At 39.5% G+C, this 19,088-nt stretch overlaps 1 protein-coding gene across 1 annotated transcript in view; it reads right to left on the bottom strand.

Annotated features, from left to right (window-relative positions):
* The window catches only part of ccser1 (coiled-coil serine-rich protein 1), a 127,850-nt gene that overhangs the window by 52,813 nt on the left and 55,949 nt on the right, over positions 1 to 19,088 (bottom strand). Inside the window, exons 9-10 of the mRNA XM_085367368.1 lie at positions 9,822 to 9,899; positions 3,488 to 3,568 (exon numbers count right to left, since the gene is read on the bottom strand). Coding sequence (XP_085223494.1) covers positions 3,488 to 3,568; positions 9,822 to 9,899 — 159 coding nt within the window. The remainder of the gene's footprint in view (positions 1 to 3,487; positions 3,569 to 9,821; positions 9,900 to 19,088) is intronic.

Raw genomic sequence — 19,088 nt, 5'->3', positions numbered from 1 at the left:
GGGCAACCAGCTGCTCCTCTAATTAAGGGACCATCTTCTCGAGGGGCTTGAACATATGGAAGGCTGTATAGCCAGGTAATATTCTTATAATAGACACCAAAGCCATACTCTGGAGTACTGACCAGACTTCTTAAAGCTGGATGGACTCTATTAAGATGAAGAGATCGCTATATGATCCACGCCTATATTCCTTCCTTTACAGCGTGGTAAAAGAGTTTTTTGGAAAACTGCATACGTCCAAAGTACCTTCGATACTTCAATGAGCACCTTCAACGCCCATAAGACTTTTGTCCTACTGCTGTTAAACAGACCAATACAGCATGCTAACATCACTGTTTTCCACCTGCGGAGCAGATGAGACAATTAGTGGCACTTCTTGAATTAAAATGATTACCCACCAATTAATCAAACCACTTCACCTCAGAGAGTGGATATAACTGAGTGAATCTTTAGAGCTTGAATCTCTCTTTATATGCACTACATCGCAGCCGAACATATTTTTCACTACCTGGTGGTCCTGGTGAGGCAAATCAAAGTGATTGTCTGAAATTAGTTTTAATGAAAAGAATTAAAAGCAATCAGAAAGTCAGGGAGGAAAAAAATATTAGAACTTAGGGTATCAAACAACAGTAACTGCTCAATATGCAGTCCCTTCGTCAGGACAAACAATGAGTAATAATTCAACTAAAGTCATGTCCCGTTAATGGCATGGCCATACTGATACTGACAACACATAAAACACACAAACAGCAGCATTAATGAGTGAATTATACTGTATGAGGCATAACGCAACCTATTTTACTGAAGTTACTCTGACACTTCCAACAGCATTTTATTGACACCGCTGTCCAAGGCCAGGACTAATGGCTACTTCGCAAAACAACCATACACACATACACACTTGCATAGGCAGACACATGGGCATGCATACAAATTTGCACACCAATACAACTGCAAACAGAGCGCCACACCTTTATTTACTTTAGCCTTGAGCACCAAAAAACTGCACATAGCTACTTCAGACTACGTTTTGAGAAGTCCATTAGCCAGTAATTGCAAATGAAGCCAACAAACAGTGTCAGTGTGTGTAAAAAAAAAAAATTGAAGTGAAGTAACCAACAGATGTATACGACAAACAACTGATAGGGAGAATGATTGCAGGTATGGTAAAATTATAGGCTTCAGGATTGTATCATCATACATATGTAGCAGTAAAGTAGCATTTTTCTGAGGCACAGCAAGGTCCCTGCCTTGCCTGCACCTGTTTTGGTGACTCACTGTGCATCACAGAGAAACAAAGTAGGGGGAGTGTCACTAGCAATCCTGCACTACACTGCAATTTTGGTGTCAAGATTCACAGAATTTTTCTTCTCTTAAGCCTGCCTGTGTGGACCTGGTCAGAAGTGCACTGCAGCTACTGTAGATCTGTGCTATTTTCGATAGCTAATGTGTGTGACAGACCTTTCAAAACCCTGTGTGAAAAAAGGCATATTTGTCTTGTCTGTTTCACATTTACTTTCCATTCTCCCGACAACAGAAACATCTACTAGCACTACATGTTCATAGCCCAAAACAGCTCGGTTTCCAGTCGGGTAAAGTAAATATTAAGGTTCTCACCAGTTATTTTGATTAAAGGCGTATCCAATTACCTGATTACTTTACTCAGCTGGCATAAAAAGTAGGCATGTGTGTTCAATCTCTAATTTGAGTAATGACATTGTTAAAGCACAGATGCACAAATTATGAATGCTTTGTGTTTTTGTTGGACTACACTGTATCGACACAATAATCTGACCAGGTAGCCCGGTCTGAACTGTGCGGGGTGTTGATTTGGGTTAGGCAGGAAAATGGGGATCAAGCAAGACAATGAACCATTTTATGTCATAGAAAAGTGAAGTTGTATACCAAAGACATACAAAAATTAAAACACGCAGCTCTGTGGCTTCTTTGAAGTTCTAGTATAAGGTTCACCAGCTATCGTAACTAGCACGTTTAGCTGTGTGGTAAACACATAAAGCCTTGGTTGCCACTATCTGTTTAAAGTCTTATCCCAAATCACCAGCTAGTGCCTTCTTCCAGATCACATTATAAGTGTCAAGAAAGAGGGAAAGCAGGACTGAGTGAGGAGCAGTATCTCTATCAACAGATTCAAGATTTTATGATTCTATAATCACAAAATCTGACACTGCGACCACTGTAACGGGCAAAAAATATATCGTCCAAGCACAAACAGGATCTTGATCCGCCGATGCCAAGATGTTACAAAGTCGAAATAAATTTCATAAATCTGACTACTTTAATATTGTAATATTCTACAGAGGCTTCGAGAGAACAGGGTAAACATGACAGACTTTTGATGCAAAGCTTCTTAGGTTGATATTAGGTAGTGGTGCAAAACCATATCTGTTGATTTAACTGTGTTTGTTGACTTTATAGCTACAGCAAGTGACTCAAGAGTCTGCACTCCACTGTGTGTTATTTATTATTTTTAGCCTTGATTTAACAAGTAGATTTTTCAATTAACATTCCACTCTCTGAGGTCTCTGCTTCCGGCTCTCATCTCTATGACTGCCATGTGTAGTAAGTGACAATAAAACTTAATAAAAATCAACTGCTTTAAAACTGATAGCTCTGCATGATATTTTTTTCTGTTGCTGAATACGTGGAGATGAAGGGACACTGCTGCTCATGCAAAACTGTTGTTTCTGTTACAATGTCCAAATAATGTATTTGATTTGCTCTCAAACACTATCCTGTGCCAGTGTGTGTTGGGAAGTCAGTGCGTTGGTGGGAATACTGTGCACCTACTCACTCACACAAATGCAAAGCTTTCTCTCTTTAACAGTGTTTCTTGCCAACTTTATACACAGCAGGATTAAAGACATAAAGGAACCTTGAGAGCAGCAAAGAAGACGAGGGAAAAAAGTGTTTTAAAAGAAAGAAAAGAGTGACAAAGAAACAGACCCCAAAACTCTGCTCCTGTTTCCACAGGCAGCCATTTTTAGACAGTCATCCATTAAGTCTGCTATGTTCCCATACTGTCAGCCCCTAGTGAAGCCAAAGAGGCCATGTCAGCTGAAGGCGTTAGGCAGCAGGCAGGTAGGATGCATCACAGCACTCTGAGCACTGTGGGAATTGGAGGAAGAAGGGGCGGAGCAGGTAGTGGACTATAATATGACTGTCACTGCAGGAAAATATCTTCAGAAAAAAGTAAGATGGATTATAGATTTAGTTCAACATGAAAAGATGGTTTTTAAGAGATGGGAAAAAAAGGAGGGGCAGAGAGACAGCTGCTGTGACGCAGCATAAAATGCAATGATATACATATGAGGATAGAAAAATAGGGAAGGAACGAGTTTGCACTGGAAAGTTAAAAACTGAGCCTAATTTTGTGACTCAGGTGTCTTAAAAGATAGTGTACAAAGCCCTGTTTGTGTGACAGAGCCTCACAAAGCTAAAGTGTGCCTACTGTCTGTGAGTGACTCACCTCTGGCCCCATGTGTTCAGTCTGTGTTGTGCGGTCAGTCATTTGGCAGTCTTTCATCTTCAGGGCAGCTTTGGCACTCTCCTGCACAGAAAACAAACACACACCCATCAGCCGTGTCCAAAATTTCACAAAAAAAATAAGCGAGAGAAACATCAAATATATATAAATGAGAACAAGTACTCTCCCAGCAGACTTACGCCATTTCCTCCACTCGCAACAGTTGGTACAGCTGGCTTGCATGCTTAGTTAGCTATCAAAAGAAAAAGAAAAACTGCATCTCTGAACAGCCTTAACCATTTCTTTCCTTTGGCTGCATTTTCTGGAAATCAAAGAGGTCGTAAAAATGGGCTGAATTGCAGGAAAACTTTTCTCCAGCCAAATATTGGAGCATGGACCTTCCACAAAGTGTACCCTCAGAGAAGAATTCATAAAAATTGACAGGTAGCACTGTCCAGCTCACTAAAAAGGTCCTTCTACTGGATAATTAATAGGTTTCCTCTGGCAGATTTACAATCAAAGGATAGAGAGAAAAGCTTTGGCTCTTTTTCTTTAAATGCAGAACTTTTACCTTGACCGGGAGGCTGCCAACAACTCCGGTGTTACCCCTGTATGATTATTTTGAAAAAACCAGGATGCGAGTCCTCTGAATGAAAAGAGCTGAGCACTACTTCCACCGGGAGCACTTTATGACGATGTCACTAATCATTCTGACATCTCTGCCCTACGCTGCTCATGGGTTACAGAAGAGAACGGTTTGAAAGGTGCAGTGGCTATGAAATATTGAGAAATTCATTAACCTTGATTAAAATTCATCAACCAAATTAGGACTAGGCGTAAGGACGGGTTCATGGTAAGTACTCTAGAATAAAATGAATTTATGTTATAGTTCTTAACTCAAATATATACTGTCTACTTCAGAGTGAGCACAAGTAAGCTGACAGATTGAGTTAAAAATCAGTTTTCATTAATCATGCCTTCAAATGCATAAAAAGAAAAGGAAGGCTTTCTGCAGCTAAATGCTGCAGTTGGAACACGGTCCTTCAACAAAATGCACCAGCAGAGAAAAAAGTGACAGCTAGTGATGGCCAGCCAGCTAGCAGGTCCTTCTAGGAGATAATTAATAGGTTTTCACTGGCAGATTTACAGACGGAGGCAGAGCGAGGAGAGCTTTGGCTATGAGCTGCCCTTTCCTTCAAATGCTGCACTTTAACTTAGCTGCAGCAGGAAAGGTTTCCCTTTTAGACTCTCTTACACAAAGACAGGAACAGATCCTCTGTAATGTTCACGCACACAAACTACACAACTTCATAAATGTGAAGCAATGCCAATGCCCAAGGGCGTATGGGGCAGATAAAACAGGGCTAGGCTGTGGATGCAGTGCGGATGAGGCCTAGAGTTAGATTATTATTATGCAAACAAACACGCAGACTTGTTCTCGTGACATCACACAAGCTGTATATGTTTGGAAATCGTATCCAGCTGGTTGTGGGGGCCAAAACATCTCTGTCAGTGAGAAGTGCCAAGCAGATGAATACACACTGTCAGCGGTGATCAGCATCTGTGTGTGTCCGAGCATGCAAAAGCAACTGCATACCCTAAACTCTGAGTGATAGAACCATGTGTGATCTAGGAGAATAAAATGAGAATGAAAGAGAAGAATTTTGATAATCCCAGCAGGAAAATGTCCCCATGTAGAAGCAAAGGAAAGAGAGAGAGAGACAAAGAGTGAAAAAACAAGCAGAAAAGAACCATAATTATAGATTCAGGTGTAAAGTAAATACAAGAGGAATGTGATTAAATTAGATAAAGACTTGGACTGTTTTATGAATAGGTCAGGTGATATTCTATATTTCCGTTAGTATGATAAGTAAAACTCAAGTAAAACTTTACCCAAGTTGAGACCTCAAACTTTTGCACACGTTTAAGTCACAGCGGGAGTGTTTCAGTAGCAGATCGTGAAGTTAGCATAGGGTAATTTCTTTGCCGGGTCTTAAAATTTGGTAAGTACAACCTCAGATGAATAAAAGCACGTTGAATATTACACTGTGTGATTATTTATTCAGAAAATTAAGCATGTGAAAAACTATGTACTCCTTCAAAAGGAATTATGAGGGTAAGTAGCACCCAGGTGCTGCTAATCAAAGGCACCTGATTAACTGATCATCACCTCTATAAAAGCACCAGTTTTGCCTGTTTTCTGGTCTGCAGCATTCAGGTGCTTTAACATGATGCCAAGAAGGAAAAACATCAGCAGTGATCTTGGAGGAGGCAATTGTTACTGCCCATCAATCTAGGAAGAGTTATAAGGTCATTTCCAAACAGTTTAAAGTCCATCATTCTACAGTTAGAAAGATTATTCACAAGTGGAAAACATTCAAGTCAGCTGTCAATCTTCCCAAGTGGTCATCTCAGTGCATCCACCCCAAGGTCAGACCTGCTGTGCTAAAAAAAATAAAATAAAATAAACACCCGAGAGTTACATCTTAAGGTGGATTTATGGTATTGTGTTTGTGTCCGTTTGTGCCTATACACAGCTTTGGAGACCATTGTCTACGTGTGGTAGCTGTTACCAGTGATCAGCGTCACAAACAACTGGTTTGTGGACTACTCTTGCTTTACACAAAGAGCTGAAAAGTCCACTGCAGACACTGACTTTGCCATGCTGTTTATTTTAATATTTGATGTTTTTCACACTACTTCCGTTTAAGCTGAAGTCTTCTTCTACTCCATTTCCTGCTCCGGCCTACTTTTAAACCAGTCAGCACAATTTGAGAAAGACTAGACGTATGACTTGTGTGGAAGGATTGTTCTGCGAAGTTGCATCTGAACGACTCAGAAGATACAGTGGGGCAAAAAAGTATTTAGTCAGCCACCGATTGTGCAAGTTCCCCCACCTAAAATGATGACAGAGGTCAGTAATTTGCACCAGAGGTACACTTCAACTGTGAGAGACAGAATGTGAAAAAAAAATCCATGAATCCACATGGTAGGATTTGTAAAGAATTTATTCGTAAATCAGGGTGGAAAATAAGTATTTGGTCAATAACAAAAATACAACTCAATACTTTGTAACATAACCTTTGTTGGCAATAACAGAGGTCAAACGTTTACTATAGGTCTTTACCAGGTTTGCACACACAGTAGCTGGTATTTTGGCCCATTCCTCCATGCAGATCTTCTCGAGAGCAGTGATGTTTTGGGGCTGTCGCCGAGCAACACGGACTTTCAACCCCCGCCACAGATTTTCTATGGGGTTGAGGTCTGGAGACTGGCTAGGCCACTCCAGGACTTTCAAATGCTTCTTACGGAGCCGCTCCTTTGTTGCCCGGGCGATGTGTTTTGGATCATTGTCATGTTGGAAGACCCAGCCTCGTTTCATCTTCAAAGTTCTCACTGATGGAAGGAGGTTTTGGCTCAAAATCTCACGATACATGGCCCCATTCATTCTGTCCTTAACACGGATCAGTCGTCCTGTCCCCTTGGCAGAAAAACAGCCCCATAGCATGATGTTTCCACCCCCATGCTTCACAGTAGGTATGGTGTTCTTGGGATGCAACTCAGTATTCTTCTTCCTCCAAACACGACGAGTTGAGTTTATACCAAAAAGTTCTACTTTGGTTTCATCTGACCACATGACATTCTCCCAATCCTCTGCTGTATCATCCATGTGCTCTCTGGCAAACTTCAGACGGGCCTGGACATGCACTGGCTTCAGCAGGGGAACACGTCTGGCACTGCGGGATTTGATTCCCTGCCGTTGTAGTGTGTTACTGATGGTGACCTTTGTTACTTTGGTCCCAGCTCTCTGCAGGTCATTCACCAGGTCCCCCCGTGTGGTTCTGGGATCTTTGCTCACCGTTCTCATGATCATTTTGACCCCACGGGATGAGATCTTGCGTGGAGCCCCAGATCGAGGGAGATTATCAGTGGTCTTGTATGTCTTCCATTTTCTGATGATTGCTCCCACAGTTGATTTTTTCACACCAAGCTGCTTGCCTATTGTAGATTCACTCTTCCCAGTCTGGTGCAGGTCTACAATACTTTTCCTGGTGTCCTTCGAAAGCTCTTTGGTCTTGGCCATGGCGGAGTTTGGAGTCTGACTGTTTGAGGCTGTGGACAGGTGTCTTTTATACAGATGATGAGTTCAAACAGGTGCCATTCATACAGGTAACGAGTGGGGGACAGAAAAGCTTCTTACAGAAGACGTTACAGGTCTGTGAGAGCCAGAGATTTTCCTTGTTTGAGGTGACCAAATACTTATTTTCCACCCTAATTTACGAATAAATTCTTTACAAATCCTACCATGTGAATTCATGGATTTTTTTTTCACATTCTGTCTCTCACAGTTGAAGTGTACCTCTGGTGCAAATTACTGACCTCTGTCATCATTTTAAGTGGGGGAACTTGCACAATCGGTGGCTGACTAAATACTTTTTTGCCCCACTGTATCTGGAACAACAGTGGAGATGTTTAACCATAAATCACAGCACTACATATGGCCAAAACAGAAGAGGATATCAACGCCATGATACATTGGCAATATCAACATGTGGAACAACTAACACGCAGAGTGAAAAAACAGACCCCCTTTTGCTACATCACGAACAATTAAACCTATAAACAATCTAGAGTACAAGATTTACCAAAAGGTTTTTTTTATTTATCTACTTATTTGATCTATTTAATCATAACACATCTTAGCTGTAGGGGAACAGACTCATTTTGGTAATATAAATTTTTTTGTAAGCAGCAAACATTTGACCAAACAGTTAAACTCTAATTTATTGAGGTCAGTTGTCCCATTATCATGACAGAGGGGGGGATATGAAGGAGGATGTAGATCCCAGTGCAAAGGCATTCAATAATAGGGTTGGTCCAAAAATAATGTATGGGAGAGGGAGTGTGAAACACTGATGCACAGAAGAGAGACCTGTGAATAAATGTGTTTTATTTAGAAGCTGCAATGTGAAAAGGCTTAAAAAGGTGTTTTAATGTGTGAGTGTTAAGTCTGTTACACTGCCCATCAACACGAATTTCAGAGAGGAACATTGACGTTACATGTAGCCTACTGCCTGTCTGCCTGCCTGCCAGCCAGGCTGCCTGAAAATTGCTCAATTTTGACATTAATTCGACATTAGATGCGCACAGCACTGAAAACAGCACAGTGAGAAAGAGAAGAGAGGGGGATAGGTGCTGCTGACAGAACGGCAGAACGCGAAAGGACGGGAGTCAAAGAGAGAAAGAGTTGGGGGGGAATAGACGCATGTTCCAGAGAATGATCAAACAAACAGATGCCACATGAGACTCAAGTCTGGGTTAGACTGGCATCTCTTACAATACCGCTACAACATTGGCACATTATTCTACTAAAGCCTGGCACAATGTCTGCATTGCATTACATCGACAGAATAGGTGACAAATTGCAGACATTTTAATGGCATTTCTGCAGATGATCCAACAATCACGCTCCAGAGGACGAGAAGGAAAAAAAAAGGAAAACACTGTCAAGACGATACATTTTGCATTTACATCTCTATATTTCAAATAAATGGTGAGCACATTTAAAATGGAAAAGTCGTTGCTTCGCATCTTATACCTCTCGTTTGGCGGGAGTCCCAATAATTTTTTGTCATTACATTAAGCTGGCGTGAACGAGCAGTTTACATTAACGAAGACAGGCTTTCTGCTGTTGATGCTGTGACTTCAAGCCAACTATAAAACCATTCTCACATAATGTACTCTCTCTTTTATGGTCAATCTTTTCTAGAAGATCTTAAGAAGATGATAAACTGACAAAGCGATTTTAACAAAAGTTACACTTTCTAGTCCTTTGAAATCCATGTGTTTTGGTTTGTTGTTTTTTTTAGTTAACATTTCTTTTAAAAGTCTGAACCCTTAAAATGTGCTTCAAAGAAAATTTGTCTTTAATTTATATCCTTAAAACAAATAATTCAAACACACTCAAGCTGTTTTAATTATTCATATCAAAGTTCCAAAAGACAAAGATGAAGAAAAAGACACTGTGATAGAGATAAAACACAATATATGAGCAAACCTTCCATGTCTCAAACTTTGAGTTGCTTCTCTTATCACCTACAAAGACAGAGTATTTTTTGGAAGGGAAAAATAAATATTTCACCTCACTGGATTCATTTATATTTACTAAGGGATTCATCAGAAGCTGTCACTTACTGTCATTTTATTTTACTTTTTTCTTGTGCAAAAAAGAAAGGGAAAAAAAAAACATGCCACATTGCAAAAGAAGGAACTCGGGCATCATTATCATCAAAAGTCTACATAATGATTTGAATTACTTTTAGAACTAAGATCTTACCAGTTCGCTCTGGAGTTTCATAATCAGCTCATCTTTCTCTCTCAGTTGTTGCAGCAAGGCTTCCTCTCTGCTGGGATCCTGAACACAAGAAACAACAAACCATGTTTAACATTACAGTTTTATCTAAGGGACCATAAAGCCACCAAAGCAATGCATGCAGCCAAAAGTACATTACAGGGATGCTTCTGTGTGTTTGTCTTTGTATGTGATTCTCTGAGAGTTTCTGTGTGTGTATCTGCAGGTCTTTCACATGTACTTATGAGTCTGTTGAGTGTTGCGATTCTTGCTGAGCCCTGTGTTTGTGTAATAAAGTTGTCATGCGGTGCGTTCTGCACGACTGTGATCTCCTCTTCTCTCTACATCACAGCGATAAACTCGTTGTGTCCTGTGGCAGCGCCCCAGAGCACACAGCAGTTTTTATTTGACCTTGTGTTGTCAGGGGATGTTTGTTTTTTTTTGCAGGGAAGATGAAGAGAAGCTCCAGAAGACATAGAAAATAATTAAACTAATGAAAACAACTTTATTCTTATGGCACCTTTAAAAACAATTTACAAAATGCTTAAGGGCAAAAAAAAGAAATTCTAAGTGGTTGCGAACATGTCTTACATTAAAATCTGGTTGATATTTATGTTAGAATTGTGCCGCTGTCCTCATTTAACAGTGTTAGTCTCATTTATCCAGTGCAAAAGTAAAAAAAAATAAATAAATAAAAACAATTTTTGTCACGTAAAATTAGTTGACGTGGAATCTTTTTTTTTTAAAGCAAAAATGTAAGCGTGGCGCCTCCTTTTCACTGTCAGTGTTTTCAAATGCCTAGTCATCTTCAGACCCTGCCTGCAGTCAACAGAGAGCTTTGAGAGGATGGCTCATGGGGAAGTCAGAAATAAGATATAAGGCACAACAGTCTTCGCTAAAAATATTCAAGTTAAGTCTGCAACAGGCAGTTAGTTAAAATGTGGACAAAGAGCGACGCAATGTGAAGAGAGAGGGAACAAGAGAAAGGGGATAAGGAAGTGGGAGGAAACGAGCAATAAGATAGAGAGTGCAAAATGACAGGCAGATTGTCATTACCTCTTCAAGGACATAAAAGCAGAAGAGGAAACGAGGGGCAAGATAACAGGAGGAAAATGAGGGGGAAATGTGAGAAAAGGGGGACATTGATAGAGGAGAGGACAGAGAGGCCCCGAGGCTGAGCATGATGGTCTGAAACCACAGGGAGCCATCTAGCTAAAGGACACGCAGAGTCAGAGGGAGACCACAGGGAACCATATAGCTACATCGTCGTCCTTTAAATGACCTCTGTGATGCAAAAAAGACCCATCGAGCCTGACAATTTTCTTCAAGTCACTTCAAAATTCAGAGAAGTAAATATGGAACCTGTACGGTGAATCAGTACAGAACACCCCCGGGGATCGAGGGCTAGAAAAAAATATTTCTGTAAGTCTGAGTCTGTGTGAGAAAAAGGATTGTGAAACTGTAAAGATTCAACTTTCTCACCCTTTACGTGTAAACCATGAGGAGGTTGTAATCTGCCTGATCACTGTAGAGTACAAAGTTTTGTATTGTACATGTTGACACTTATTCATTCAGTAGCTTTGGTTGACCCTTTGAGACAATTGTGACTTAATCAAGGGGAAGCTAGATGGATGGATGGATTGATTTTTGGCTGACAGACATTTTAAAAATAAATGAATGAGTGTGCTGTATCAGTGTCGTCTATAAAGTTTTTTTAAAGTATGTATAATATCTGATTGTTTTGGCTTCATGGTTTATGGTTTTCTGGCAATAATTTCTGGTTCAGGGTAATATAAAGGAATTTTCAACACCATATCTTTAAAAAGGGAAATAATTTAATGTTAATATAAAGTTTACTATGTAATGTTTTGTTTCGACATCCAGATAATATTCTTGCAGTAGTGCAGAAAAGAAAAAACTGGCATGTTATCTTAGCCAGTCTGTTTTTCTGATTGGCTATAACACAAAACTGAACTAGCAATGGTAGAAGTGCCAGACTAAGCACAATTTGTGCTGTTGCACAGTGAATAAAGTTAAGGATATTATGATGTACGCGAGGTGTTGTATGTAGATGGGTGATGTATGTGTCAGTGGATGTACGTGAGGGCATAAGGAGGGAGAAGACTAGGCTGCTAAAACAAAATTAAAGAAAATATAAAAGGAAAATAATAGTAAAAGGGAAAAAAAACTAAAACTATTGAAATGTGATAAATCTTTAAACAAAAGGATCGTACCAAATGCTGTTAATCTTTTCAGGTAACCATTCACGGTGTTCCCTTGAGGTGTTTCCCATTGAAAAGTGCCAGAAATTGTGGTGAACAAAACAAAACAAAAAGAAATTTCACAGCATTCTTGCTTCTTCAATTATAAAAACTTGGCCAATCATGAGAGGTTGAGTCCCACCAATTTTGGCAATTAAGCAAAGTGGGGGGAAATCAGATGTTGTTTGATCTAAGCTTACAGTTACAGAGGTGGTGAGAAGGTTTCACACTGTCTGCAAAGTTTTTAAGGTGGTTTTTATTTTTTAACGGCTTCTTTATTTTGCAAGTCTAATTGATGTTGAAGTGTATGCAGGGGCCCTTACCTTGGCACACGATAATGGTCAAGGAGGACATAACTAAAAGCTTCACTAAGTGCTTCCACGGTAATAAAACCTATAAAAGAATACATTTTCCACCAGGAAATAGAAAAACAATTAACAAAAACAAAACCCAGTGGTGTTAAATCAGAATGCACTCTGTTTCCCTGCCTTTGCAGGGGAGATAACAGTATTTATAGATAATAAGGATATTATTTTCCTACTAAAGAACACACATACACACACACACAAATTACTAACATGAGATTTGGATGGGACTGAAAAATCACTAACATGCTGTGACAATTACTACATTAGTCAGCCTCTAAAATTAATCTCACCCGAACATGACTGAAGGCTGCACTAAATGAGCTGTCTGGCTACAACGGCACAGTTGGTATCCCTCATTGTCTTGTGTGTGCATTTCTATGTGGCTTATCTGCAGCTTTTAAAAGTGCATGTATAAGAGTAGTTATATGAAATGCTGAGAACAGGCTAATGACTAAATCCAGGGACACTTTATTGACTTCGTCGGTTTGTTTACGACCCAGAAAACACCTTAGGAGTATAAACTGAAGAAAGACATGCGAGAGGGTATGTTAGAGAAAGATAAAGCGAGTGATAAAGAAATACAGCAGCTTAATATAATCTGTTTCAAAACTCACGATATTGCATCTTAACCGCTGAAAAGAGCCGTAGAATGCTCTGCTCGCAAAGAGGTGACCAGAGCATTAAAGTCAAACGCGCGTGGAGAGTTCCTCTAAGAAGATCTGCCTTTTCAGTTCAGGCCATGAATGAGTGTAACAACAGACATGACAGTCTGAAAAGATGGTTTGATATTCAAATGTATTTAATGTGTCATGTCCGTACTCAAATGGCCAGCACAGTCACCAGATCTGAATTCAATATACAATCCAAGGGATGAAGTGGAACAGGAAATTTGCATCGCAGATGTGCAGCAGACAAATCTGCAGCAACTGTGCGATGCTATCGTCGTGGTGACGTCAGTGTTGAGACTAAATCCAATGCTTTATTGACCTAATGGGTTTCTTTACAGGACAAAAAACACCTTGCGAGTATAAACAGAAGAAAGGAGTTATTGATGAGAACAGGCTTATGATTAAATCCAGGGACACTTTACTGAACCAAGATCTCTGAAGAATGTTTTCATCACATTGTTGATTATAAGCCACTAGAATGAATGCATTTCTTAAGACAAAAGGGGTCCAACCCAGTACTGGCAAAATGTACCTAATAAAATGTCTGGTAAGTGTATATTGCACTTATAAATGCAGCAATAAATTGATTTAGTCTACAATAATTCGTGGACATAAGTGGATGGCTATTGGCTGAACATGTGAAATATGTTTATGCAATATTATCTTCCTGTTTCTTTATTCCCCTTTTAAACTTCTTTATAGTAAAACAAAAAAAAATCTATTTTCATTTTATGTCTTGGTGTGGTGAAGGTGATGGCATGGCATAGTTCATACAGGCCATATGTTTGGTTGATCAAATCATCCAATTTGTATCTACTACCTTTATAGTTTGGTTTGGTCATTTTTGAACAGTTATACAGTTGTCACAATTCTTCTCTGTACTTCTACTGGAAGGCAGACCTCAGCTTTACTTGAACAGAAATATTGCATTAATCCCTGAGGAATTACAATGCAATGCAATTTTTATCCACGGCCCCTGGACATGCAGAGCCAAGCAATGCCAGGGCAGTGCACATACAAATAAGATCTCAATGTGATGAACACATTTAAAGCTAAAATGAGAAATTTTATTCTGCTCGCTGAAAGAAGCGCCATAAAGTGCATTCAGTCACCCATCAGGTGGCATTCAAACCAATTTTTCAAGGCAGAATAGAATGGAGAACCCATGGCAGAAAAGTGGGGCATACAAATTTATTTCTAATGTGAACAGAACAGCCTCAGTGGGGCTAAATCTGATCAAAATCATTGGAGTGCATTCACTTTTGCAAAGAGATGTGATTTTGTAAAGCGTTTGAGGCTCTCTATGCATGTAATCAGCAGTCATTTGAAGAGGGTATGGGGATGAATTTTATTCCTCTTGTTACGAGAAATGATTCAACTTTTTTCTTCTTTTTTTTTTGGGAAACATCATTGAGAAAATGTGCTGGTTGTTTGTCAATTAGTCAACATCCAATTTTCTTCAATTTCTTTAAAAAATTGGATTTTTCTTGATATTGATGAAATGGGTGTAAGCAAGAACAACATGACAAAATGCCTTCTCCGTGTTATCTTTATACCAATTTATCCAGCATTTAACCCTAACCTTGCACTTTAACTATGAGTGTTGGAGAATTAAACTAGCTAAAATGTAAAATGTAATAATAATAATTGACCACACCTGGAGTCTTACAATCGCACCACAGTTAGAGGGTCTCCCGGACAATTTTACTTTTAGCAGCACTGCAGCATACACATGTTGGGAAGGGACTCAGAAACCCTAATTTATTAAACTTTGCTTTTAGTACAGACAAAAACAAAACACAAAACAATAACAGCTAATCTGATTTGACTTAAACGTTTCAGAAGCGTCCATAAATCTTAAACCCGCAGGGAGGCACTTCCCGTATTCTCGGCAGCTGTTTCAAATGCTCAGCCACCCTTTAGCTTTAAATGGATTCTTTAAATGGAGTCTCAGTCACAAACCGACTTCTTGATGCAGGTAACGCATGGAGAAAGCCTAATGTGTCATCACAAAGAAAGACATGAACTAAATTGTGAATCTATCACTCAAAAGCCGAGATGTAGTCTCTGAGATACACGCGATTTCTCGTGAGAGATGGACTGAACATTCGGTTTTATCATTTTAAACCTGAAGGTTAAACAGGATGAAAAAGGAAAAATTCTTTCCTTTATACATATTACATCCATGCAAGTTTTTAAAATAAATCTTAATTACGCAAATGACTCCTTGTTTCTTACTAAAAAGTACATCTGTGGAAGTTCTGATCACGTTTTGAGAGTCTGATATGGTCACAGCTGAAAAATTACAAAATTAAGTACACTGAATGCCAGCTTAAGACTCCATGATTTATGTCCACATATCGAATGCTTTCTGTTGGTAAATCATTTGCATAAAAACTGTGTACTTAGCTACGCTGTGTGGAAGCCCCCCCAGAAAAAAGCGACAAAGACATGCAGCACAATGTGGACTCCTCAACACAAATGAACGGTCTATAAAAGTGATATGGCACAGTGTACCAAGACCAAATATAATTCAGGCATCTCACATATGGCTTCTTGGAGAGTCCAGTACAGTTTGTCCAACCTCACTTTTCATTTCGTCACCAAAAAAAAAAAATAAAAATGATATCACAAAGACAAATGTGCAAACTGATCCAGCATAAAGTTTCTTGCCTCACGTATTTAATATTCACCCTGTATCTGAATCCATCTTCATTTCTATCTGCTGGCTGTCTCTGTTTATCTACTTTATGTCTGCCTTGGTAACTATATTAATAGCTTATTTATGCACATTGAAAAGGGCAAGAGAAAAAGCTTATATCAACAGCCCTACAGATTAGATGAAAAATATGTAGATTTGATTTTGTTGTGAACTTTTCCGTTTAACCTCCTAACACCCGAACTCCTCCACGGCATGCATTTTTAATTTCCCTTTTATATTTGGGCACATTGGGACCTGATGAATGTGAAAACAAAGAATTACCAGATTTTTTTTTTTTGGCCTAATTTTTGTTTCTGAGAAAAATGAGAGCCACATATGAGGATATTCATTTAAAATTTTGATAGAACAGTAGCAGCATAATGTCCTCATGAGTGGACAGTTCCTTGTAGAGCAAAATTGAGTATTTTGGTCTAAATAACCCCAAATGTGATGTCCACATATGTGGAGGCCAGGTCCTAGGAGGTTAAGTTAAAAACAGAGAAGAGGTGATTCAAAATGTGTGATCTGCATCACATTATCAAGTCTTATCAAGAAAGGATAACAGGTTACTCTGACCTCGGTCAGCTGTCTTTTCAAATTAAATTAACTGTCAATAGCAGGTCACCATAATGTCAGTAGCTTTTAAAATAGATTTAAGTGGCTCTGGACACGCCCATACATAATGGATATATCTGTAAAGTAAAGTCAAATTTTATTTATATAGCACCTTTCAAGACAAGGATCACAAAGTGCTTCACAACAAATAGCAACATAAAAAAAGTTAACTAAATCCAAGTCTGAAAAAAGACAAGAAATGTGCTTAGTAGACATCTAAAACAGGAGTCTCCAACCTTTTTTGCGCCATGGACCGGTTTATGTCCGACAATATTTTCACGGACCGGCTTTTAAGGTGTTGTGGATGAATACATCAAAATAAAACCAGTACCAGTACCAAAAAAGACCCAGGGAATCAGAGTTATTAAAAAAAAAAAAATTTTAATAGATAAAAACACTAAAAAACCCTAAAAACACTGAAACCCATAAATTTCACACGCGAGCCTCAACTCTCGCAGCCCGGCACCAAACGACTCATGGACCAGTACCGGTACATGGTTCAGGGGTTGTAAATATACTCACTACACCGGATCGACTGCTTGTTCATGCTGTCTTTAACAAGCCAAACACGTGGTAGAAACTTAATGCACTTAGGCTTTGGGACATGATCAAGACAACCTCCTGATATTCAAACCAAGCTGAACGAATCAGAATAGAGAAGAAAGGTGATTTAACTTTGAATTTTGCATGGACTCGTCTAAGTAATTCAGAAACGGCTGTTCCACTGAGAATTTTCCCACACGATCATCTCTAGGGTTTACAGAGAATAGCCCAAAAAAGACCATCCAGCAAGAAGCTTTTCTCTGGGGTAAAAAGCCATTTTGATGCCATACGGCAGGAAGACTGGCCAAACTGCTTCACACTAATAGGAAGGCGACTAAACTAACGACTTGTTAAAACCAAGGTATGAAAAGCATCTCTAAACGCACATCATGTTGAGTCTTGTAGCAGATGGGCTACAGCAGTAGAAGACTACATCATGTGTCCCTCCTGTCAGCTAAGAATAGAAAACTGAGGCTTTAATTTACACGGACTCACAAAAACTGCCCACAGAGGATTTGAAATATGTTGCCTGGTCTGATGAGTCTCAAGTTCTATTTCAACTTTCAGATGGTAGGCTCAGAATTTGGCAGAAAACAACATGGAAAAGGATGGATCCATCTTGCCTGTATCAACGGTTCAGGCTTGTGGTGGTGTAATGGTGTAGGGGATACTGTCTTGGCACACTTTAGGCCTCTTAGTACCAAGCAAGGACTGTTTAAATGTCCCAGTCTACCTGAGAACTGTTGCTGATCATATCCTCCCCTTTACAATCACACTGTTCCCCAGTATCGATGGCTTATTCCAGCCCGATAGCTAAGCATGTCTCAAAGCTCAGATCATCTCAAACTGGTGTCTTGAACATGACTGTGATGTCAGTCCAACAGAGTACCAGAAGGGGAGATTCACATCATGGATGAAGCAACTGTTTGATGCTATTGTGTCAATATGCACCAGAATCTCTGTGCAATGTTTCGAGCACCTTGTTGAATCAATGCCACAAATCATTAAGTCAGTTTTGAGGACAAAAGGGGGTCCAACGCTGTACTAGCAAGGTTTGGCTAATAAAGCATCCAGTGAGTTCATATCTGTGTAAAGTAAGAACTCCACATCCATTAAAGCTGAAAGAAAACATTTGGCTTGTAGGGAAATTTTCAAATCATTAAAATGTTTTCCTGTGCAGTCCAAAAGTTGAGTGCTGTGGTGATAGAAATAATATAATATATACAGTATCTGTACTTCCGAGGTTTAAAGCTGTCTCTAAAATATCACTTCTCGATCTCTGACCCTATTAGCAAATCACAAATAATGAGCCATGGTTTCCTCCTATCAGCAGGTGTCGTGGAATCAGAAACACAGCTGTCTAGTTCTAAGGTAGCCCAGGGGCAGGGTGGCAAACTTTTCAGGCTTTATCATAGCACACAGTAGAATGGTCTAATTTGTATTTTTTTTCTGACAGCACCCCGCACTGAGCTAAAACGTAATGAATAATTTGAGATGTAAAAAGGCGAGTTACAATTTCACTAATAACGGTTTTGATTTTAACCCGAGAACTCATATCACAGGACCACTGATGCAGAGGAGCAAAATTTGAAGAAGAAAAAAAAGTGGAATTTGATGCCTGAGCCTCACAACAATTACTAAACGCGAAGTTTCTCACGTAGTGTAACAGAGATAAAAGGTTATCTGGAAAGAGAGATTCAAAAACGAGACAAAGGATGAAACGGGGAGATGAGAGTGGCAGTCTGTTCTGTGCTGCGGCTTAAAGAAATGACATTTTGTGCATCTCGATATAGCTGCGTGTTGTCTGTGTCAGAAAGGTGTGTATAACGCACATAGCCGCATATCTCCGTGCTTTCCTCAAAGCATGCATCCTTTTAACCCTCTCGCAGTGATTAGGGCATCACTGTGGGGAAAAGTCGGTAATTATAAATTCACAGTCATCAGAATTATGCATTATTAATTTCTAATTACGCTGCCTCTGACATGATGATAAGTGTTCCACTATAAAAAGAAGTTCACCGTGCTGCTGAAGCAAAGGTGAGTGTACACAAAACAACATTTCATCAGGTGCAAAACTTGCTGCCCTTGACATTTTT

The sequence above is a fragment of the Diplotaxodon limnothrissa genome, linkage group LG12 (genome assembly GCF_057381915.1).
Source record: "Diplotaxodon limnothrissa isolate DT_005_m linkage group LG12, D_limnothrissa_male_GT1.1, whole genome shotgun sequence".
Taxonomy (NCBI): Eukaryota; Metazoa; Chordata; class Actinopteri; order Cichliformes; family Cichlidae; genus Diplotaxodon; species Diplotaxodon limnothrissa.
The sequence above is the reverse complement of the archived record's forward strand: the minus strand, read 5'-3'. Positions and strand labels throughout refer to the sequence as shown.